Source organism: Balaenoptera musculus, chromosome 2, assembly GCF_009873245.2.
Source record: "Balaenoptera musculus isolate JJ_BM4_2016_0621 chromosome 2, mBalMus1.pri.v3, whole genome shotgun sequence".
Lineage (NCBI taxonomy): Eukaryota > Metazoa > Chordata > Mammalia > Artiodactyla > Balaenopteridae > Balaenoptera > Balaenoptera musculus.
In genome coordinates this window covers 3,960,718-3,985,639 of record NC_045786.1, presented here as the reverse complement: position 1 = coordinate 3,985,639, position 24,922 = coordinate 3,960,718, and the positions used below count along the sequence as shown (strand labels likewise).

Below are 24,922 nucleotides of genomic sequence, written 5' to 3'. Positions count from 1 at the left end.
TAGAAGCATGTGGGAATTGACCACCAAAAGGGAAACTTGTTTGATTTGGCTTAAGGCATACGATAGGAATAATGAAAAACTGAGCCAGATCCTCTCCATCTTATCCAGGAAGACATGAATAACATGCTCCCTAAATTGGGATTCAAGGAAAAGCATCATCGGGTGGTATACAAGTCAGCATCAGTTCAAACCACTGGGCACATTTCATAATGTCTCCACTGTACAACACGTGCTGAACCTCTTAGCTTATGCAAAGGCATAGATGGGGCAAGGAGAAAGGCATATTTGCCAGGTATGCCTAACTATATACCTGAAATGAACTCATTCTGTTATGACTGTCACTGGAGGAAAAGCGTCCTTACCTCGTCTTCATGCAAGCAAGAGCTGACATTTGCAACACTGTGCTAACAATGTCAGGTGTTCGCTCCATCCCAGCGTTTCGACCTAATCAAACGAAGAGGAACAATTCAACAGGAGAGCCTAGTTTTCGAAAGGCTGAGTGAATCATCTAATATCCGTAATAACTTCAACACTGAAAAATAACGTGATGCCTGTCAGATGATCTCCAGTCATTTGGAGAGGTTCGGGGCGGCTGTCATGAGCACCAGGGCAGCTTATGTTTCACAGGGAATGGAAGCTAAGGTTTTGCAACTCTGAGCCGTCCGTCCTTTCACAATAGTCATTTGGTCCTTAAGTCTCAATGTACTGTGGTTTTTGTTAAAGAGAGCTACATGTGTGATATGATGCTTTCCTGGGGCGAGTAGATTTCTTCTTCTCTTCTTCTACTTGACCTCACCTAAAGGACACAATAATTTTCTAGTGAGCTCAGCTCTGTCATATCTTCCTGAATCCTGACACTGAGGACACGAGCCCACTTGGGAAGCTTAGGGAATTGGATGAGGGCACCGGGATTGCGGCAGGACCTCGGCCGGAGAGTCGTACAGCATCACAGAGGCAGAAGAGCTAGATTCCAAAGTTTTCACCAAAAACAAGTCCCTTCAACTCTGAGAAGTTCTTTTCAATCTTGAAAAATAAGAGAGTTGCAGTTGATTTTCTCAAATGCCTTCCAGCTCTGATTCTACCAAGGATCAAATTCTCTAGTGATCGCGTGTGGATGCACCGTATAAACCTCACAGTGAGATGCTGGATCTTTTTTCATTGGAGACTTAATTCTCCAGTGCTCTGTTTTCAGGGCCCGTGAGTTATAAAGTTGAAAACACGTGGAACCACAAATCTAAACCCCTCATTCTCCAGATGAGGAGGTCGGTGGCATATTCTCTCGGGTCTGCCTGCCCTTCTTCACTGCCTCTCATGTAAACCCAGTGAGTTTATATAACATCATCGGGAGGTGCCTTAGGTCGTTGTATAAGATTCATTTCATTTGGACATCATTGGATCCAGTGGTTTCTAATTAGTCTTCAATCAGGCCTGCCTCGGAGGTGCCCACATTATCGTGAAATCATTTTAATCTGGTCCATCCTGGTCCCTCCAGAATCATTTGCCTTGTGTATAACTTCTTTGTGTTGCTGGGTTTAGGATTTTCTATTCTCTCTTTCCCTCAAGTGCCTGTTGTAATTTCGGTGAACCTTTTCACACTGCCCTTATTTTCACACAAAACCGAGCGCAATAAGAAATCAGAGGCACAATGTGATAAAGGTTTCCCATGTAGTTGCTGATTATCTGAAAGCTGGTTTAAGCTCTGGGAAGAAGTGAAGGTGTTCTGTCCTGTTACTCATAGACAGTTGATTTGGAAAATATCAATATTATATTTGAAACAAAACTACAAATTAAAAACTCGTTTCTCTGAAAAATCTTACTCAAGAGATTTAGCATGAAACTGATGTGTCCAAGCACACAGATATTATGAGAGCATCTTTCTGTTTGATTTGATTATGTTCTTCATGTGCTTTACCTTGAAATTTTACTTTGTTTACTGTGCTGAGCACTCATGATAGATCTCTGACTGTGGTTAGTTTTGTTTGCTTTTCGTTTTATTTTTTTGATAACCGATTTTTCCTCTCCTGTCTACCTGATGATTTTTGAATTGTTTGTCTGTATATAGCTATAGACATAGATGCAACTGGCTTAGATGCAGAAGACAATGATATTCCAGCAAACCACCGCTCCCCTAAACCCAGTGCAAACAGTGTAACGTCACCCCACTCCAAAGAGAAAAGAATGCCCTTCTTTAAGAAGGTAACATGAACTTCCAAGCTTGCGTCTGTCCACGTGCTCGACTGCACTACGTCACATTTCTAGTCCTGTGGACTGTCTGCGTCCTTGATAAAGCCAATAACATGCATGCTTTGTTATTCTTTGTTTCTTTTCCATGCTGCTGTAGCTAAGCAGAAGCAGAAATCGGTAAGTTCACATTGACATAAGCTGTGTTTATCCTGCCCCTGGCATCATTAGCATTCAATCCCACAGTTTTATTCAATACAATCAGTTCTGTCCTATGAAAAGAACCTACCAAGCCGCTAACTGAGTCCATGCATTTTCCAACCAACTAAATTCAGTGAGTGACCTGTGAAAGCACCATTGCAGTACTTAGCCTTTTTGATGGAATAATATCTACCCCCCAAGGGCATTCGTTCCAACATTCAAGGAACGTCAAATGCTGACACCTCCATGAAATGCACCTCTCTTGTGCATGCTTCTGTCTCTGTCTCTCTTTTCTGCAGAAATTTAACTGATCATCAAGCCTATTAAAACCATCATTAGATTCTGATTTATGATATCCAGATACATAGCTTGTACTAAAACATTTTTTTCAATTCTTCAATTTTTAATTTAGTCAGCATTTAGACTTCTGACGCACTGGGTGCAAAATCTGCCGATGAACAAGACCAGTGGGAAACTGCAGGCTTGTTTTGGCGGTTTACTGTGAGTTTCTCCTATTGTCATATATAAACCCTCTCCCGATGTTACTCAGACCTCAGCGTCCCCCATCGGACGGCGGCGCGGTGGCTATGCGTAGAGCCTTTGCCACTGGCTGACCAAGATGCTACCCAGTGATGTTCTTTGTCTCCTGACTGGAAACTGGGGTATTGCTGCGCTCCACGGATTCCAAAGTCTGTTTCCTCCAGCACATTTTGTAGCTCCAAAGCACTATTTTCTAAGGATACCTACCCTACAATCCCCTTCTTTCCTTCCCTTCTTTTACACACCACTGCCCACCGCCCGCTGTGCTGTGCTGTCTTTTTAGAGTTATTCTTTGTGACATCAGCAAGTCCAGCACAACCTCTCATGGCACGCAGGGGTGGAGTAGAATCTACTCCCCCTTCAACTGTCCACGCCCTGAGCTCTTCTCTGTGCACAAGGATTCTGCCCTGTGGAGGAACTCTGAGTCATCAGTGAGGTGTCAGATGCTGAACTGTGTTTCGGGTTTTTTTTTTTAAGTAAATTATGGTTGCTTTCATCATGGAAGACCTAGCCACTCCAGGCACAAACTGAGACACCTGGATTTTTGTGTGAACACCGAGAGCCCCAGCTGGATGTCCATCTACGACTGTGGGTCCATTTCTGTGGTCCTGTCTTCTTGTCACGGCTAAAACGTGCAGCCACATGACTAACAGTGTTCAGAGCAGCAGAAGCCTAGAAACTCAGCATTGCTCGGCTGCTCTGGGCTTTACAGAACAGTGACAGGAACGAAAACCACGTTCGCTGATAGGTTTTTGAAGTTTGCTGACTCTTAAATTCCAAAATTTGAAAAATGTTTATCGTAGTTCTTCCACTAAATAATTGGAACACATTACACTTAGCAGGAAAGGATAGATAAAAAGGATGGTGTCATGACCCATAGAGTACAAAGTACCAGTATTCCATCAAATAAGGTAATTTCTGCTACCCTACTGATAAAGAGGCTGATTGATTACCAGCATGGGTGACACTTTGCTAGTTTGCAGTCACATATCGAAGGAACCCAAGACCTGTCCAATACTGGGCCACTGCATATTTAAAGACTTGAAATAAAATTTCTTGGGAGCTGTTCCTAAAATGCGTGCAACTTATAACAGTGGAAAAGGTATTCTTAGACTGCATAGTTATAAGGACTTGGTTTCTAAACACTTTCAACATGATCCCAGGTGGTATAAATGCAATAATTTCATGAATTAATTTGATGAATTAATTTAATGTAATCATTTCATGAATATGCTTATGATGCCTTCGGCACTGGTATTCATTCTTCTTATGTTATTGATGATGTGGTCAGCTTCAATGTAGAGTTCAGAAACCAAAAGAAACAACCTGAGACGCAATGATAAGATTGTTTTCCATGTTTTAGGTTGCTTTTAGAGTGGTGCTTGTGTGGCATTTGTGCTGTCACTGTATTATGTTTGTCTTGGTTTTTTTTTTCTTCTTCTGTTTAAAAATGTATTCTACCTTGATTGTGTCTATTAAAATTCATTTTGAACACTAAAGTTTTCAGCAGTAAAATCTGACAGCACAGTCACAGTAATATTTTCTCGCCTCGGATTAGATTGTCTGTGACTATTTGCAAAAGCTCAGATGGAACCTTTTGAATTTGAAATGCTTTTTCATCCCCTCCCCCTTCCCCCCATCGAGTTAAATTCGATCAAAGTCAGAAAGTTCGTAAAGGGCCATTTTAAGCATCAGTGACATGTTCTTGAGCACCAGCCTGGTGCAATAATGACATTCACATTTGCGATGTGTATCAAATTCTTCAAATAGTTTGGAGATTTTTCTCTGGGTCTGTGTGATTCTTAAAATATATATTTTTTCAGACACTCCTCAATGCAGGAACATTCCTGTCACCATGATTTGTTTATCCCAGTGTCTCAGGCCATAGCTCTTTCTTCTACATTAAAAAAAAAGTCATTTTTTGGGTCACTTTAACATTTCTATTAAAATAGCGGATTTTAAGATCATCAAACAAATGAGTTATCTAATCTTTGGAAAAAGCTTTATTTTCATTATTTTATTGGAAGCAGGAGAGCTGAAAATTGTTGCAAGTTTTAGAAATTGCTACAAAATTTGGTCCTCCCCCTGCTCTTCTAAAAAAGAAATAAATTATTGTGGGAGGGCATGAATTAGTTATGTAACAGAAGCGCCTCCTAAACGGTTCTTAAGAAGTATATGAGATGTGCAAGATGACAGTGAAGCTTTTGAGGCCACGGAGGCCTGCTTGGATATATTATCACACACACGTGAACCACCTTCCCTCCAAGGCACATAAACCTTACATTGTGAGTGTTTAAGTTCCAAAAATCTCAAAATGTGAATCCCTCAGCTGTGAATAGTGATCGTGATTCCGTCTACTGGAACAAGCACGCGGGCTCATCTAAACTCTCACAGCAAAATAGAAACTGTCAAGTATTTGGTAATGTTTTGAAATGAGGTTTTATCCAGGTAAGACCAACATCTAAGACCCAAATTCTTTTCTTTGTAATTAACCACGTGAGGTCTGATCGCTCGACTCTTGAGAAAACTCAAATGCCATCTGAAAAGCAATATTAACCTCCAGTCAAGCCTAAAAGCACCTCTCCTGCATGAGGCATGTTTCTGTCTGTTCTACCAACTAGCTTCTGTTCAAAAGCAGCCCTTCCTGCTTTAGGAACGTCAGGAGCGTTTTTTAAGGAGAGCCAGAAAACTGTAGAGAACTCAATCACTTCGAAACGTGAGGGAAATAAACCCACCCAGTCTCGGATTGGGTTTATTTAGAAAAAGAGGCAAGTGAAAAAAAAAAAAAAAAGGAAATGTCTGGAAAGGTAGTGCCTCGTATAGCAGAGTTGAGACAGTACAGGTTATACATAAAATATTTGAGTTGCTGCTGCCTTTTAACCATCTGAAGGCATCTCCTCTCTCTCTGCAGACAGAGCACACCTCTCCTTATGACGTGGTCCCTTCTATGCGACCTGTGGTCCTGGTGGGCCCCTCTCTGAAGGGGTACGAGGTAGGTAGCTGCCCTCTGGAGTACCCTTGACCTTGCATGCTGAACTGCTTTGCAACTCCACCTCCCTCTCCTTACTCTTGAACTTAGAAAAGAGCTGGGGCAGCAAAGCATGTTGTTTTCAAGCCACAGGGTACATTGCTACCTGTTCTGTTCTATTTTGTTTTCTTGGCTGTTGCCTTGTGAGCTACAGTTGACTCAATCTGGAGAGAGAGTGTCACATGCAGAATGACTGAAACCCCTTGCAATATCATTAATTGTCACTCTGAGAGTGAGTTTGGGGATCTTTGTCTTTTTGATTGTTACTGTATCAGAGCTCAGCGACGGAAAACAGGGGCAACCTCACATGCTACTTTTTCCCAGTGGAAAGCCCAGGTTTTCAGACATTCTTAAAGGTAGTAAAATTGTTTTATCATAATTAGTAATATTTTATTGTCTCTTATTGCTTACTCAATTGCAGGTCACAGATATGATGCAAAAAGCATTGTTCGATTTTTTAAAACACAGATTCGAAGGGCGGTGAGTATTTCAGAATTCTGGGTTTTGTGGATTTTTGTTGTGAAGGTGATGAAACCTGGGTGGGACAGGCATGTGATCCCAAGCGGAAACTCGCTTCTGAAGTCTCTGTGGTGACAGGAAGAAAGTTCCGTTCAGTTCGATCGGATTCAGTCAGTATTTGTCGTATTTGCTCGGCACATCGTCAGCTCTCTGTTCTTACACCTGCATCCGTAAGCTGAACTTGGCCAAACCCCTGCTGACGGATCTCACCCTAAATTCATGATCAGCTGGCCCTCAATGCTGCCCAGAAATCATACTCTGTATGCCTCTTCCATGCACTTTTCTACTCTTCTAAAAGGCTTTCACACCATTTCCTCTCTCATCAAACGCTTCTCCTCTCGAGCTCTCCCGGGAACTTGCTTCCTATTCATTGAGAAAACAGAGGCAAACAGAGGAGACAGTCCAAGCGATCCCACCACCACACCCATCCCGCCTTGTGTATTTGCCTGAATGCTCTGCCTTTTCTCCTGTTACTGTGAGCAATGACCAACCCCCTACCTGGGTGCTAGATCCCATTTCCCCATCCCCACACCAACACAGCTATCACAGCCCTGCCCTCTCTCCTCGGCAGTATTTCTCCTTCTAATGGAAACACCATCAGCATATAAAAATGGAGTTGTTACCCCTTTGGCAAAATTTGACCTCATATGCCCCTCTAGCTGTCCCGTTTTCCTTCTTCTCTTTATAGCAACTCTCCTTGAACAAGTTGTGTGTACTTGCTCTCTCCTGAGTCTCTTGAACCTACTCCAGTTACCTCCCCATCACTTACCCCAAACTAGTCACGTCAGATCACCAGTGACCTTCACGTTGATAAATCCAGGAGGGGATCTTCAGCCCTCCTCCTAATCGACATGGCGGACTACTCCATCCTCTTTTAAATACTTCATTTGCTTGGTTTCTAGAGCCACACTTTTCCGGGTTTCTTCTGTCCGATTAGCAGCTCCGTTGTCTCCTTGGCTGGCTCTTCATCATCAGCGTGACATCTTGGAGAGCCCAGGGCTGTCCTTTGTCTTCTCTCCTCTATCCACACTCCCTCCTTTGGTGATTCCATTCGACGTCGGACGTTTAAATAGCATTTCTTTGCTGGTCTCTCCTCTGAATCCCAGACCCATATGTCCTACTGTCTGGGCAATATCATCACTGAGGTGTCTCATGGACTTCTCAAGTTTGACCTCCCAACTCCCCCCATCCCCGACCTGCCCCTTTCCGTCTTCCATCTCTCCATCCATACCTCTTCGTCTCTCAGTCCCAAGACCTTCAGCCCTGGAACATGGACTCGTCCTTGACTGTTCTTTTCCCCTTACATTCCACATCCAAATGCTGTTGTCTGTCTCTTCAGAATATATCAAGAATCTCCCCACTTCTCACGCATCCTCTGCTATCCGTTTGGTCTGAGACACCGTCGTCTCCTCCCGAGATTAGTGCAATAAATAGCCTCCTAACTTGTATCCTTGCTTCCAGCTTTGCTTCCTTCAAGTCTGCTCTCAATTCACGACCCTGTCACACTGTGAGCTGGATCTCATCACTCCTTTGTTCGGATCCATCAGGTGGCTTCTCTTTCCCTCAGAGTGAAAATCAAAGTCCTTCTAGTGGCCTACACGGCCCTGTATGGTCTGACCATCCACATCCCCACCCCCTCCTTATGTTTGACTGTATCTCGTACTCCACTTCCCTTTGCTCATTCTCTTCCTGCCTCTTACTTCCTTGCTGTCCTATGAGGGTTCCAGACAGTAGATGCATGCCCACCTCGGGGCCTTTGCACTTGCAGCTCCTGTGCTAGGAACTTTCCCTCAGATATTCTCCTTGGTATATGTGCATGCGCGCACACACACAAACACACGTTCTCTCTTCCTTCCCTGACTTTTTCCCCGTAACTCTTTTATGAGTTTTATTTATTAATTTCCTTTGTTGTCATTCTCCCACAATTAGAATATAAGCTCCACGAGGGCAAGGGTTTTAATCTGTTTTGTGAATGGTGGTGTTCTCAAGGCCTAGAACAGTCCTCAGCATGAACAATGAATGGATGGATGTTGAAAGCATGTCTGCTAGAGGGATGCAGAGATGTTGAAGCCATTCACCGTGTCTGCCTGTGAGGAGCTCATGTGTAAACCATAAACTGAAACCTTGAGCAGTAAAATATCAAGTGAATGAAAAGACAGCTCGGCACATATGTGTCCAAGGTACAGCAGCATAAAGGGAAGACGGATTAACACTGACTTAGGGATGTCAGCATCCAGGAAGCATTTTAAATTGTGCCTAAGATTTTACCAAGTGAGTTAGGAGGAGAAGGTCATGTCCAGTAGAGGGTCTAAAGTGTGTGCAGCCATCAAGGTGTGACACAGCATCCTGGAAGCCACCTAGAGGTCTTCAGGTGAAGTCCCTAGGGTAGGGGGTGACCAATAACAAAGCCGGGCCCATCTTTAGTGTGTCATGTTAATCAGCTTGGACTTAATCCAGTCCTTTCCCTCTCCATCCCTTCAGCAGATACTTACTGAGCATATTCTATGAGCCAAGCATCGTGAGATGCAAAATCAGACGAGAGCCTTGGCTTCATGGAGTTTACTTAGGGTCTATTGAAAGGAAGCCTTGAATCGAATAACCAGTGGGCACCATAGTAAAGGTTAAGCCAACTTCCGAAGCATCAAAGATAGGATTGGAGTCTAAAATGGAAACTTCCAAATTTAAACTAAGAATAGATTATTGGGGACCTGGGAGCACAAAGAGCGAGGGTATACTTCTGTATTTTTTTTTTAATAAATTTATTTTATTTGTTTTATTTTTGGCTGCGTTGGGTCTTCGTTGCTGCACGCAGGCTTTCTTTAGTTGTGGCGAGCAGGGGCTACTCTTCGTTGCGGTGCGCAGCCTTCTCATTGCGGTGGCTTCTTTTGTTGCGGAGCACGGGCTCTAGGTGCGCGGGCTTCAGTAGTTGCAGCACGTGGGCTCAGTAGTTGTGGCGCGGGCTCTAGAGTGCACACTCAGTAGTTGTGGCGCACGGGCTTAGTTGCTCCGCAGCATGGGGGATCTTCCCGGACCAGGGCTCAAACCTGTGTCCCCTGCATTGGCAGGCGGATTCTTAACCACTGCGCCACCAGGGAAGTCCCTACTTCTGTATTTTTAATGAGACAAGTTGGGTGCCTCTCTTCTCCACATTCCTTTTCTTCTCCAACCTGACAGTTACGAGTACAGTAGATGGAATCTGTAGGTTTCACTGTTCTTTTAGATTTCTCAGTTGACTACTTTCTTTCTTGACCACACAGGCTCCTACAACTGTTAATGATTTATATTGACTTCTGGTCATGAGGTAGGAGATAGACAGGCCCCAGGCTGAGCAGCCACAATTGGTTTCCCACTGCCCTCTGACAGACCAAAGGTGGGCACAAGCAAGATGATTGGCCAGAGACAACCCGGAAAACTGCCCCCATATAAGCAACCTCAGCCACCCCAGTTGCACACAGCTCACGCCAAGTTCGCCCGTGTGCTCTTCCACACGTACTTTGCTTCTAATAAACACTGTCTCTTTGCTGAATTCTTTCTTCAAAGAAGACAAGGACCAAAGTCCTTCTTCCAGCTGTTCCACAGCAGGAGTCAGGAGGGGAGGCGGGCAAAGAGGGAAACTTTTATAGCAGGATAAATATTGTTAGTCATCAAGCAAAGGACAGAGAGATAGAAAACAAAAAATAGAATCTATGTTTCAAGAAAAAAATAGAATCTATGTTTCAAAAAAAGACTTTAGAATCAAAGTCTACCTAACCAAATGCTCCTAATTAGATATTTTTGTTTTTCATAACTTTATGAAATATAATTTATTTCATGCCAGGAAACACAGCTTGGTCCTTGGACCTTTGGCTTGATCCAAGGCTATCAGGCTCTGGCCACGTATAAAAGGCATACCTCTAATCGGGCCCATGTAGAGCTTTCACCTCTTTATTCTTGACTTTGTCATTTATCACCATTTGGAATTGTCTAGACAAGTGTGCTTACCCAGAAAATTCTGCTAGACTAGGCACTTTGCTTTCCGTGCCTGAGTTAACCCACTGTCCTTTTCTAAATGCCAAAGATGGGGAAATGAGATGGGGTTTCCTGACTTACCACTTCTATTTCAACCTAAGTTTTGAACTTGGAAGATAGATTCCAGCCATAGGGTGTACCTTGGACCCATGTTCTAAAGTATCAGCCATCCAGATTGATTTCATTTAAGAAACAAACAAAGGCAATATCTCAATGTTGTATCAGTCTTTTGTTTCTGGCCAGAAGTAATTTCCATATGGCTTTATGAGTGGATCTGCCCTGGCTCATCTGAACTCATAAAACTGGAGTTCAACACTCTAGACCTGTGATCACCAATTAAAGATCCTCAAAGGAAGTAATAGGGTCCATAAGGGAGAATTTCAAAAAGCCATGCAAAAAACTTTAACTTTTTTACTCAAGGCAAGACATCCAGAGTTACTGAATCATTCAGTGTCTGCTTTTGGTCAGCCAGACAGCAACAGAGGGTGGAAATTCATCACAAGTATCAGGTGTGTCCAATTCTAAATAGACATGTAATTCTAGAAGGGAAAAATGAATGACTCCTGAATTATCTATTAAATAAACAAAATTTATTTTTTAAAAAAATGTAAAGCCCAAGAGGGAGAAAATAGGAAAGGAAGGGCTGGGGATGAAAAGATTCTTGACAGGAATTCTTTTCTGTCTGACACCCGGTTAGGTTCATTTGTGGAAGCCCTGGAGAGTTGTCAGAATCATGATCCTCGTTGTTAAAATAGCATTAAGTGTGTCAGGTCAAAGAAGAGATGATGAATCATTATCCTTTCTGTTATGTGCAGTAGAGGAGCCCATTTACAGTCGGATCCACCCTAAACAACTGTGTCATCCCGTGAACAAAGCAATCTTCCTGTTCACCTAGTAGCACGACAGGTAAATTAACAAGAAAATCGGGGGCAAGAAGGAAAGCCACCGTCAGTGATGAATTCGGTTGTCCTCTCCAGTGATTTTGAAAATGTCAGCTCTTGACACAGAAGCATTCAGAATGCATACTGAATTCTGTAGGGATGGGTCCATGACCTTGTGTGAAGGAATCTTCCTGGAAATCAGTCATCCTGGAAAACATTACATCACTTTGTCAGGTGGGAAATGTACTTAGATGTGAGACAGCTTCTTCTAAACCGGTGGTTATCTACTCTGGCTGCATATTAGAATCATCTGCAGAGGTTTAAAAACAAAAACAAACAAACAAAAAAACCACCAAAGACTTATATCCCACCTGTGACTAAGTGAAACCCAGTGTCTAGGATGGGACTTCATGTAACTGTAAAATCTTTTCTGGCAACTTCGATACACTGTGAGGGTTGAGGACTGCTCCTCTATGGTGAATTGTCCCCAGAATTTGGCCCTTAGGACATTAAAGGTCTGGTTTTTGGCGGAACCTCTAGTAATGACTTAAGGAGTTGCAATAGAACCGTGGCTGTCCTTCCACAGCCTACAGAGTGAACCACGTAAGCAGTCTGGTTTCACTTGTGAATGCCTTGGGAAGTCATAATGAAACTAAATATGTTTAAGTTGATGTGTTTAGTATCTCTTTTCTGGTTATCATTTTTTCCACGTTAAGTAATACTGTCATCAAAGTACAAAAAGCTTAATCAAATAGACTTACTTTTTATAAATAGGAGTCCCGCTCCACGATAAAAAGGAATGAACTATTGATACACACAACGTCGTGGACGAATCTCAGATCCATTATGCAAAGTGCAAGAGGTGCAGCTCCAAAGGCTACAGTGATGCTCTGGAAAAGGCAAAACCATAGGGATGGAAAACAGCTCCGTGGTTGACAGGGGAGGCGTGGGGCAGGCAATGGAACTGTCCTGCGTCATGAATGTGTTGGCGGATACAGGACTTTATGAATTGGTCCAAATTCAGGGAAGTGTACACAGTAAAGGATGGATTTTACAGTATATAGATCAACAGATCTTTTTCTTTTCTTTTTCTTTTTCTTTTTTTTTTTTGCAAAAGCCAGTAATTCCCTTTCCACACTTTACTGAATGTCCTGCTCTCAGAGGGCAACTAGTTTTAACTCTTTTAACTGTATCTTTTGGTATTTATTCCTTGCCTCTAACTCACGTGCTTCATTTGCTGCTTGAGTTTTCACTGCTAGGCATTATCTCTGGGCTTCCTGCCGTGAAGACTGTTTAGCTCTCTCATGCATATTCCTCCTTTCGCTCTCACATACACGCACCTGCATCCATCTCATCCTCCAGTCTCCCAACAGTTAAATCATAATTTTGGCTGGTTCCGTATATTGGATGCATTATGACCATGTAAATAAAATTTCAATGAGCCATGTCATATACTCACATTACTTTTTTCTTGTGTGTTTTTTTTTGTGGTTTCTGTGCGATTAATAATTTTGCTTTTTACACGTGCTTAATTTTCTATATAGTTGGCACCAGTTGAGCCCCACATTCTCCCCTGGTTGTCTCAAGTTCCTCACGATATATTCATACACATCCAGTAGTCCCTCAGCTGTGCCTTCTTGAACCTCTCTCCAGGAATGTTCTGTCCTGCTCGGGTCTGGATGGTGTGTCTCTGTGCTGAGTGCACATTTGTCATTCTGAGACATCTCTCCTCATTATCCTTGGGATGCCTTTCACCTTCTTTTGGGGTGTGAACCCCTTTTTCCTAGATCACTTGATCTCTTTCAAGGTTTACTCCCATTGTTTCTGTCAAAAACACCCTCCAATAGTTTCCTTAGAAAGAGGACATTAAAACTTTTTGAGACCCTGAACGTCTTAAAGTGCCTTTAGTCAACCTTCCCATTTAATTGATAGCTAAAATAGTTATGGAATTCTGATTAGAAAATTCTCCCCTAGAATTTTCAAGGATTTTTGCTCCATTGCCTTCTGTCTTCCATTGTTGCTGTGTTTTTTGTTTTGTTTTGTTTTCAGTTTTAATATTTTTTTATTGCAGTTGATTTACAGTGTTGTGTTAATTATTCTTGCTGTTGAGAAGTACAAGCATTTCCATTCCTGGCCCTTTGTATGGGACCTGCCTTTTCCTCTGGAAGCTTTTAGGTTTTTCTTTGTCTCCAGTGTCATGAAATTTATAAGAATATGTCTGGATACAGAAGTTTCATCCTTTGTGCTGGACTCCCCCTTTCCATTTGGAAAATCAAACTCTTAATTCTAGAATTTTTTTTTTTACTTCTCTTGCGTTTTCTTTATTGTCTTATTTCTGGAACTCTTGTTATTTGGAAGTTAAACCTCCTGAGTTATTCTCTAGTTTTTATGCCTTTCTTCTCTGATTTTCCTTCCATCTGTTTGTCTTTTCTGTTTTACTCTTTAGCAGATTTCCTTAACTTTGTCTTCTAAGCCCCTCTTTTGAATTTTCATTTCTACTGTTATATTTTTAGTTTCCAAAAACTCTTTCTTAGTCTGAGTCTTTAAATAGAAGTTTGTTCTAGTTTCATAGATATAATCATCTCTTAGCTTTCAACTTTAGGTGTTAGTCAAAGTTGACTTTTTTCAGTTTGTTTTGGTCTCTCATGTTAGAAGTTTCCCTAAGATGCCCAAGGAACACTGCTGTGCTGAAATTAAGAACAGGGCATCAAAGAATCAACTGGAAATTCTGTGCTCATAGGTACAGCTTGTCCCCTTTGGGTCTCCCTGTAGGACAACCTCACTGGACAATCTACATAGGAAACCACCAAAGTCCTTATCTTTGGGTCTTTTCTGTTTGGTGGTCAGATTCCCCAGAGAAGAATCTTCCATGCTTGACACCTGGATGATATAAACTTGGCTACCAAAATTCTAGGATGAGGAAGAGGGCTAGGGGCTGAACATTTAGCATCCTTTCTTCTCTCTGTCCCTGCTCTATGTAGCATCCCCTGGCCAGATGCCCTCTGTTTTGTTGCCTGGAGAGACTAAACTTATGGTCTCACACCACACGGGAAAAGGATGGCCACCTTGTGGCTTGATGTAGTGGAGGGGAGGCAGAGGGATCTAACTATGAAACAGAATTCTAACCAAATCTCTTGTTTTTAGTCCCCCCTTCACCTTCTTCTTCAGAGGTTTTGTGAGTCCCCTGTTTTGCTCCACACTTTCCCTACTGCTGGCTTGTTTATTCGGCTAAGTCTCCAGTCTAATTCATCTACTCTTTCCAGCTCCCAGATTTTGTTGCTCTCATTTCTAGCCTGTCTAAAATGACCCCCACAACTCATGACTGTCTGTCACAGCACCCTCTGTGTCCTCTTCTGAACAGCCATCTTAACCTGTAATCATTTTATTAATTTCTTTTCTTATTTATGACCCATATCTGCTACTAGACTCTCAGCACTGAGGAAGACCTTGTTTGTCTTGTTCTTATTTATTCCTCATGGCTATCACAGCACCATACTGTGGGAGGGATTATAGCACAGGGCCTAAGAATATAGGCTCTTGGGAGTTCTGGGTTCAAATCCCAGGTTCACCACTTTTTGTAAATATATGCCGTGGAGAAACGATCTACCTATGGGTCACTTTTTTTCATCAGCAAAAGTGGGAGGATATCCTCTCCGCTGAAGTTTTTGGAATGATTGGGCTTCCCTGGTGGTGCAGTGGTTAAGAATCCACCTGCCAATGTAGGAGGCACAGGTTCAATCCCTGCCCCAGGAAGATCCCACATGCTGCAGAGCAACTAAGCCTGTGTGCCACAACTACTGAGCCTGCACTCTAGAGCCCGCAAGCCACAACTACTGAGCCTGCATGCCACAACTACTGAAGCCCACACACCTAGAGCCCACGCTCCGCAACAAGAGAAGCCACGACAATGAGAAGCCCACGCACCGCAACAAAGAGTAGCCCCCACTCGCCGCAACTAGAGAAAGCCTGCGCACAGCAGTGAAGACCCAAGGCAGCCGAAAATAAAAACAAATAAATAAATAATTTTTTTTAATTAAATAAATAAAGTTTTTGGAATGATTTAATGAGATAGTCTGGGTAATGAAATAATGCTGAGTGCATGCCTGGCACTTGATAAGCAACCAATAAATGCTAAGTTAGGTAAGTGCAGGATTTTTAAAAAATGAACGATTAAGTGCCCCAACATTTTTTGGGTTGAAAATATGGTCGCTGTGTATGTACATGTGTGTGTGTGTGTGTGTGTGTGTGTGTGTGTGTGTGTGTGTATATATATATATATATATATATATATAAATATATATATAAATAAAATACTTGGATGAGTTCGGGGCATGCACTTCTGTCCCCTTTTATTCAATGAATAACCTCAGAGTCCTCTGTTGCTTTTTCCCCAATAGGATTTCCATCACAAGGGTCACCGCTGACATCTCACTGGCCAAACGCTCTGTCTTGAACAATCCCAGTAAACACGCCATAATAGAAAGATCCAACACAAGGTCAAGCTTAGGTAAGTGTGTGTATCGCCGATGAGCTGAAGCCATTTAAACCCTTCTCTCCTGAGGCTGCTGGTGAGCAGATCTAACTAGATGATAATTCTATGCGTCATAGCGCAGAGACAATACAGACACGTGTCACCAGTAGCCACTGCTGCCGTCTTAGTGATTTCATGGTATGGAAGGATTTGTTTTGAAAGTTTTGAGTTAAAAATTCCACAGGCTGTCAGCATGAATGTTTTGGCTGTGGTCTCTTTTCACGGACGTGAGCTCTGGTGTCTGCAGACTCTAAAAACTCCTGGCTTTGCATCATTGTTACCACAAGCAACGTCATCAGCCTCTTTAAGGCCCAGTTTCTGTTACCAAACCAAACTTGGGTCCCCTCGCCTGCATGCGGTGAAGCCAGTCTACTGACGTCAGGTTGAGGTGAAGGAAAGTACAGCATTTATTGCAGGGTGCCAAACAAGGAGAACAGGCAGCTCATGCTCAAAAGATCCGAACTCCCCATTGGCTTCCACGGAGGGGGTTTTAAAGGCAGTGTGAGGGAGGGGGCCCTAGGGTGTGTGATCAGCTCATGCACAATTCTTGGATTGGTTGGCATCAAGTTTCAAGCACCATCAACCTTCTGGTTTCAACCTTCTCGTTCTTGCTGTCAGCAGTTTTCATCTGGAGGGGGTCTGTTTCCTTAAAAACAACTAAGGGATATGTGTCAGGCCTTTATCTCTATCTTTCAGGGAACTGGGAGTTTGGTGACTCTGCTATGTGGTGGATTTATAGTCTAAATTGTTACCAGTTTTCCAGCCTAACAGCTATTCTTTGTTTTTACATCTTGACATTCCTAATTATTAACTCTTGAGCCAGCCTTTAGAGACTCAAGGGAGGCCTGGGAGACTAAAGCAAAAGCCTTTGACTTCAAAGGACAGGGATATGGGGCTTGTATACGGTTTCATTTCTTCATCTAAACAGCAAAAGAGAGAGAGTAGTAACTAACTGTAGAATTATTAGAAGGATTAAACATAGTATGACTTCCATAAATAATGGCTATGATCCCAAATCCCTTAATACTTGAATTATATCAAGAATTATAATTGTATCGTATTGATAGCAATATTTTTGTTTCATTTGTAAAAACAATTTGGAGATTTTAGTTAACATGTCTACAGGGTTGTGTTTGAATGCTGTGTATTATCATGTACTAATTTGATCAAGTGAAAGAGCTTTGGCAACTATTTCATCTGTTTGGCACCTGCTTGAAGTTTTAGGTTAATCGCTGTTACACATGTAGCTTACTGAGCATTAGGTTTCTATTCTTACAAAGTAAATATTTGTATGGTTGTGTGAGATCTTTGATCTTTGAGAAACTGGCTTTTAACGTCAAACTTTTTAGTTAACTGTGAAGTATATTCTATAAAAAATAGAGAAGCTATTGAAAACAATAACCCTTATCTGTGATGAGTATAATACCTTATAGAACCCAGTTTTGTTCCCCCAGCAGCCCGTCATTAACTAAACTTCAGTCATCAAGCTTTAGAAATATATTTGGGGGGTGAGATCCTACATTTTGTTTATAGTGATTTCCTATACTTATCATCTGTGACCCTTAAAACTCTTTATATACATTTTTGATGCTCACAGTAATAGTTACAAAATGCTCATTCCATTGTTTCAACTGATGAACGAAGTCAGGTAATTTGTTTAGACTCATCATTTGAATCAATGGCGTCACAGATTCGTGTTGGTTGCCAAGGCTTTTGTGAAACTACCAACTATATATTACTGTTCAATGACTCCTGCACTCCATAGTAGTGAGCATACACTAGACAGTGACTATCATGCTAAAGTCTGGGAACAAAAAAGATGAAGGAGCTTGTAGCAATAAGGCCAATAAGTTGTCAGCTCATTGAAATGGAGGGTGATTGGGAAAGCTGTTCATGCGTTGAACTGCTTGCTGAAGACCTAAGGCTGCAGGAAGGTGTAGCCACCAAGAACAGCTTCTCCAAGAAGCGAAGCCCGAGCTGAGACCTAAAACGTGATAGGGTTTAGCCGAGGAAAAAGGGCGACAGAGTGAAGGGCATGATAGGGATTTCAAGAGCCACAGAGGCTTCTGGAAAACATACGTGCTTTACTTTGACGGAGTGTATGATTTAAAAAAGAGAGAAGTGGGAGATGACACCAGAGAGATAAGGGGCGGGGACGGGGTGGGGGGGATATTAAGGAATTTGGGGCTTATCCTTAAGGCTCGACGGAACCATGACTAGATTTTAGGCATTTATTCATCCATCAACGAACACCTGAGAACCACCCATGTGCTGGGCATCACTGTAAGTGCCGGGGACACAGACGTGAAGGACAGCACATCCTCACGCTCATACAGCTCTCATTCCACAGAGAAGGTGTGGACAGAAGCTAATAGAAGTAGCTGTAGACAGATAACAATTAGAGATAGTCAGTCAGTGGTTGATGAGTCCTGGTAGAAGCAGCAGGTAGAGAGTCAGCTGAGGAGGAGGGTGTGATTTTATATGGGGAAGTCAGGTGAGACCTCCCTGAGAAGGTGCCATTTTAGCAGAATCATTTGTGTTGTGAATTCTTTAGCCTTGCAGCTACCTGAGAAAAGAGAGAAGTTCTGGGCAGAGGGGGCGATAGGTGCAAAGGCCCCGAGGTAGGAGTGTGTCTGATGGGTTGAAGGGGTAGCAGGGAAGCTGGTGTGACTGGAGTGGAATGATCGAGGGGGATGAGGTCAGAGAGACAGTGGAGGGCCTGATCAGGTAGCACTTTTAGGCCTTTTATTGTGGATGTAATAGGAAGATGCAGGGAAGCAGAGAGGTGACACGAGGTGACGTACATTTTAGAAGGATCACTGACAGCACTGTGGAGAAGGGAAAGGAACAGGGCAGGAGTGAGGTGAGGGGAAATTAAGATTCTGTTGAAGCAGCTTCAGAGAGAAATAGTGCACTCTGCACAATAAAACTGGCACCTTTACAGGCTCACAGATACAAAGAACAAACTAGTGGTTACTGGTGGGGAGATGGAAGGGGGGAGGGGCAAGAGAGGGGGAGGGGATTAAGAGGTAGTACAAACTATTAGGTATAAAATAAGCTACAAGGGCCTATTGTACAACACGGGGAATAGAGCCAATATTTTATAATAACTATAAATGGAGTTAACCTTTCAAAATTGTGAATCAACCTATTTTACACCTGTAACTTACATAATATTGTACAGCAGCTATACTTGAATTTTTTAAAAGTGGTGCCTTTAGAAGAATCCCTACAGCAGGGTGGAGGTGGGACAAAGACCTGGACAGGAGGTCACCTAGGAGACTTGTCTTCATTCAAGTTAGAGAATAAGAGATGCCTTAAATAAGACGGTGGCAGAGGGAAGGAGGAGGGTAGGGGGTCGGGGAGGGGGATAAGGAAGATGACGGCTCCATTTGTACACATGCTGGATTTGCAATATTATGGAACATCCAGATATCCAGCAGGAAATTGTACACACAGAGCCGGAACTCCACGGAGGGGACAGGGCTTAACATGCAGTGGATTCTCAGTATTCATGGGAGTTATGGTCTATGAAGTCACCGCAAACACTGAACTCGTGAATCCCGAGCCACTGCTTCCGGGGGAATGCAGAGTTAGGTTCCTGCAAGCCTCTGGTCCCCACGTTTTCATCCACTGACCGTACATCACTTGGTTGGATGCATGTTTCTATTTAAAGACACCTGAATTGATGGATATTGCTGATCCCTTAACATGGAACTCACAGCTACCAGCTCTATAAATCACGCCTGAATAAAGCTCAGTGAAGCTTTTTCTCCATAAGGCATATTTTAGCCTTCTTGCCGTCAGGAACACTAGATGGTACTTCAGCCCTACATGTGAAGGTTGTTTTCAACAGTGAAATTTTTAAAAGGCACAAAAATGAGAAGAACCTGGCACTAAATAGACCACAAGAAGAACACAAGTTTACAGCATGAGAGCTGAAACCAGAGGGCAGAGCGTCAACTCGTTTGACCTCAGCTGAGAATGTGTGCATTGAGGGACTCCAGTGTTCTGCCACCACGTGCATGTGCGTCCTGAATGACTGCAAAAGCCTTGGGAACAAGAAGAGCTGCCAGGGACTTCCCTGGTGGCACAGTGGTTAAGAATCCACCTGCCAATGCAGGGGACGCGGGTTCGATCCCTGGTCCGGGAAGATCCCACATGCCATGGAGCAACTAAGCCCGTGCGCCACAACTACTGAGCCTGTGCTCTAGAGCCCGTGAGCCACAACTACTGAGCCTACGTGCCACAACTACTGAAGCCCACACGCCCAGAGCCCGTGCTCTGCAACAACAGAAGCCACCACAGTGAGAAGCACGCGCACCGCAACGAAGAGTATCCCCTGCTCGCCACAACTAGAGAAAGCCCGTGCGCAGCAATGAAGACCCAACACAGCCAAAAAAAAAAAAAAAGAAGAAGAGCTGCCAGAGCAGGACAGGGAAAACCATGGAAGAGAAGGACCACAGTGAGGAGAGAGAAGGTTTAGTGTTCCAGGTGCTACAGAAAGATCAAAGAAGACAACGACTGGCCATATCCATTGATTTTGCTGACAGGGAACTTCCATCCTTGACTTAGAGCTCTGCTCAAACAACGCAGGGGGATTCAGAGGGCAGAGTCCTTAGACCATGTGGAAGGTGGCCTGGGGCCAGAGCCCAGAGGATGGGTAGGGGATCCACACAGGCATACGTGTCATCTGTTCTCCTAGGAAATGCAATATGCATGTGTGCTTTCTAATAGTTTCTAAAGAAGGGGAATGTGTTGTGTGTATTATATATTAACTAATTCTTTGTAAGTATGAGGATTTTTAGTTTTTCCTAGGGTAGTACGAGGAATACATGACTTTACAAAGAAAAAATCTAGCGGTAGGAGAATGGTCAGAGGATTCTCTCTCCCCTGCCAATAAAACATGTTAAATAACTTGTTATGGGTGTTAGGTGGACCCTATAGGAAACATGTTCTAACTTTGTACAAAACTGATACTTTAGTACTCCAGGTATGTAAGTATATGTGTAGATGTTCTTTGTTAAGACTGTGTTTAGTTCTAAATGCTACCATTTTTCCTGTTTTCTTTGTAAATTTTGCTGTCTTTATTTTATTCTTCTTGCTTTTCTTAAGTCTTTCCTATCCTTCTTACTGATTTTAAACTAGCAGTTATTTAGTCTTTGAGTCCATTTCCCATCTCTAAAATGGTGATACTGTCAAGATATCTCTTAGGATTATTGTGAGAAGCACATGATATAGTTTGTGGTATGTAGTAGTAGATCAGTTTATGGTGGCTGCTATTATTAGTAGTTTTATTTCTAATTTTTCAAACACAGTGCATAGGTTATATAATTCTCTTATTTTTTACTCATTAACTAAAGTATATAAGATGTGAATTTAGATCTGATAAAAAGAACTATATCTTAGAACTGAAAAATTTAATAACTAGTAAGTAAATAAGTAGCTAAATTAAAAAACAAACAAACCTCAAGAATGGAGATGACAGAGGAAAGAGTCAATGAACTTTGAAAACAGATCAGTTGAAATTATCCAATCTGAACAACAGAAAGAGAAAGATTGAAAATAATAACAAAAAAAGCCCCAGAAACTTGTGGGACAGTTCCAAAAAAATCTAGCATCCATGCCATCGAAGTACCAGAAGGAGAGGAGAAAGAGTGTAGGGCTGAAAATATACTCGAAGAAATAATGGCTTAGAACTTTACAAGCTTGGCAAAAGACATAAACCTACAGACTGAAGAAGGTGAGCTAACCTCAAATAGGAGAAACCCAAAGAACTCCATGCCTAGTCATGTCATAACCAACCACTGAAAACTAGCTAAAGGAGAAAATTAAAAGTGAACAGAGAAAAATGACACATAACTGATGGGGAAACAATTCAAGCAACTGTCAGTTTCTCATCAGAAACCATAGAGAACAGAAGGACGTGGAACAATCTACTGAAAGTGGTGTGGACTCAGAATTGTATGCTCAGCAAAAAGATCCTTCAGGAATAAAGGAGAAATTAAGACACTGTCAGGTGATAGAATCCTAGAAGAATCTGCATTGCCAGCAGACCTGCTCTGTAAGAATTACCGCTGGAAGTCCTAGAAAGAAATGAAATTATGTCCGAGGGCAACCTAAAAGATCATGAATGAAGTAACCGAAATGGTAACTGTCTGGGTAAATGTAATAACCTAACCTAACTCTGTTGAGTTCTTTAAAATATGTTTGACAGTTCAAAGCAAAAAGTATAACATCGTCTGATGAGATTTTTCAATGTACGTGGGTATATTAGAAGACAATTAAACAGAAGGAAGGGAAAGCAAAGGGATCTATCTATAGGGCCCTATAATTTCCAAATGAAGTCATAAAATATTGATCCTAAATAGATAATGAAAAGTTAAGTATACATATTGTAATCCCTAGAGCAACCACTAAAAAAAATGATTGGAAGAGATACAGTAAAAAAAGAAAAAAAAAAACAACACACAATAGATATATTCAAATGGAATACTGAAAATGTTTAACCCAAAAGATAGCAGGAAAGGGGAAATAGAAGAAAGAAAAACAAAGGGTATAAACAGAAAGCAAATAATAAAATAGTAGGTGGAAATTTAAACATATCCATAAATACAGTAAATGTAAATGGTCTGAACAAACCAATTAAAATACATTGTAAGTATGGATTAAAAGAATGTAACCCAATTATATGCTGTCTACAAGAAACTCATTTCAAATATAATGATATATGTAGGATAAAAATAAAAGGATGAAAAGATGTATGCCATGCAAACACTAGTCAAACGAAAGATGGAGTGGTTGTATTAATATCGGACATACTAGACTCCAGAGCAAAGAAGATTACCAGAGGTAAAGAGGGACATTCATAATGATAAAAGTGTAAATTCACCAAGAAGACAGAATGATTCCAAGTATGTCTGCACCTAACAACAGATCATCAAAATATTTGAAACAAACTCTAATGGAACTGAAAGGATAAATCCACAATCATAGGGAGAGATTTCAATACTCCTTTCTCAGTAATCTATAGCAGTAGTAGACTGAAAAATCAGCAAGGATATAGAAGAACTGAACAGCATCATTGGCCAACTGTATTTAATTGACATTTATAGAGCATTCCATTCAACAAAAGTAAAATGCACATTCTTCTTAAGTTCACATGGAACATTCACCAAGATAGACCATATCCAGGGATATGAAACAAACCTTAACAAATTTAAAGAATTAAAATCTTGCAAAGTATGTTCTCTGACCATAATGGAATTAAACTAGAAATCAATAACAGAAAGATAATAGGAAAATCTAGAAGTACTTTGAAATCAAACAGGATGCTTCTAAATAACCCACAAATCAAAGAAGACATCTCAAGAGAATTTATAAAATATGTTGAACTAAACACAAATGAAAATAACAATATATCAATTTGTGTGACACAGCCAAATCAGTACCTAGAGGGATACTTACAGCATTAAATGTTCCTATTAGAAAAGAAAGGTCCTATGTCAATAATAAAATCTTTAGAAACTAAAAGAGCAAAATAAACCTAAAGCAACCACAAAGGAGATGATTTAAAAATGAGCAGAAATCGGTGAAATTGAAAATAAAAAAATTAGTAGAGAAAAATCAATGAAACCAAATGCAGGTTCTCTGAAAAGATAAATAAAACTGACAAACCTCTAGCTAGACTGACAAAGAAAAAAGAGAGAAGACACAAATTACCGCATAATGAACAAGAAAGCAAGTAACACTACACGCTTCCCCACAGCCATGAAAAGTATACAACTCTACAAACATAAAATTGACCATTTAGATGAGATGCACCATTCCTTGAAAGCTACAAATGACCAATACTCACCCTAGATGGAATAGATAAACTGAGTAGTCTTGTAACTATTTTTAAAATTAAGTTTGCTGCTAAAAATTTTACAGAAAAAGAAATTTCCAAGCCCAGATGATTTCACTGATGAATTCTACCAAACATTTAAAAAAGAAATAATTCCATTTCTACACAACATCTTTCAAAAAAGGGGAGAAAAACACTTTGCAACTTATTTTATGAGGTCACTATTACCCTTATACCAAAATTGAACAAAGATGGTACAAAAAGAAAAAAGAAAAAATATATACTTTGCGCTAGTGAGGGTGAGGGTACAGAACAGCTGGAACTCTCACACATTGCTGGTGGGAATGCAAAATGGTACAGCCACTCTGGAAAATCTGTCAGCGTCTTAAAACATTAAACATACACCCAGCTTATGATCCACTCACCCCACTAATAAATATTTACCCAAGAGAAAAACAAAAGTATATTGGACATAAAGATGTGAACACATATGTTCATAGCAGCTTTATTGGCAGTAATCAAAAACTGGAAACAACCCAAATGTCCATGAACAGGTGGATGGATAAACAAATCGTGGTATATCCAGACAATGGAAAATCACTGTGCTATTGGTATACACACTGATGAATCTCATAAGAATCATGAGTGAAAGAAGTCAAACTAAAAAGAGTATCTACTGTGTGATTCCATGTATGTAAAACTCTGAGAAAAGCAAACTAATCTAGAGCCACAGAAAGCAGATCTGGGACTTCCTGGGCTTGGAGAGGCATGCCAGAAAAGGGTAGGAAGGAGAGATTACAAAGCAGTGCAGGGAAATTTGGGAGAGTGATAGATATCTCACTACTTTCGTTGTGTTGTTGGTTTTGTGGGTGTATACAAATGTCAAATTTTACATAACTGTCCATTTTAAATATGTCCAGTTTAATGTTTCATAAAGCTGTTTTTAAAAATATAACCTTCCATATGATCCAGAAATCATACTCCTAGCTGTTTACCCCAGAGAAATCACATAAATTCTTACACACAAATGATTATAGAAGCTCTATTCATAATAGCTGAAGCCTGGAAACAACCCATATGTCTTTCAGTGGGTGAATATATGAACTGTGGTATATCTATGCAATAAAATACTACTACCTAGCAATAACACGGAACAACTATTGCATCACGCAACAGCTTGGGTGAAT

General features: G+C 41.4%; 1 protein-coding gene across 5 annotated transcripts in view; it reads left to right on the top strand.

The window, feature by feature from the left end:
- The window catches only part of CACNB2 (calcium voltage-gated channel auxiliary subunit beta 2), a 416,180-nt gene that overhangs the window by 372,387 nt on the left and 18,871 nt on the right, over window positions 1-24,922 (top strand). For 4 of the 5 annotated variants that reach the window (XM_036842140.1, XM_036842141.1, XM_036842145.1 and 1 more), the window contains 4 exons: window positions 2,063-2,196; window positions 5,834-5,914; window positions 6,372-6,430; window positions 15,756-15,865. In XM_036842140.1, the coding sequence (XP_036698035.1) occupies window positions 2,063-2,196; window positions 5,834-5,914; window positions 6,372-6,430; window positions 15,756-15,865 (384 nt within the window). Of the gene's footprint in view, window positions 1-2,062; window positions 2,197-2,341; window positions 2,362-5,833; window positions 5,915-6,371; window positions 6,431-15,755; window positions 15,866-24,922 lie in introns of all 5 variants that reach the window. The other variant, XM_036842143.1, reaches the window with a different exon arrangement.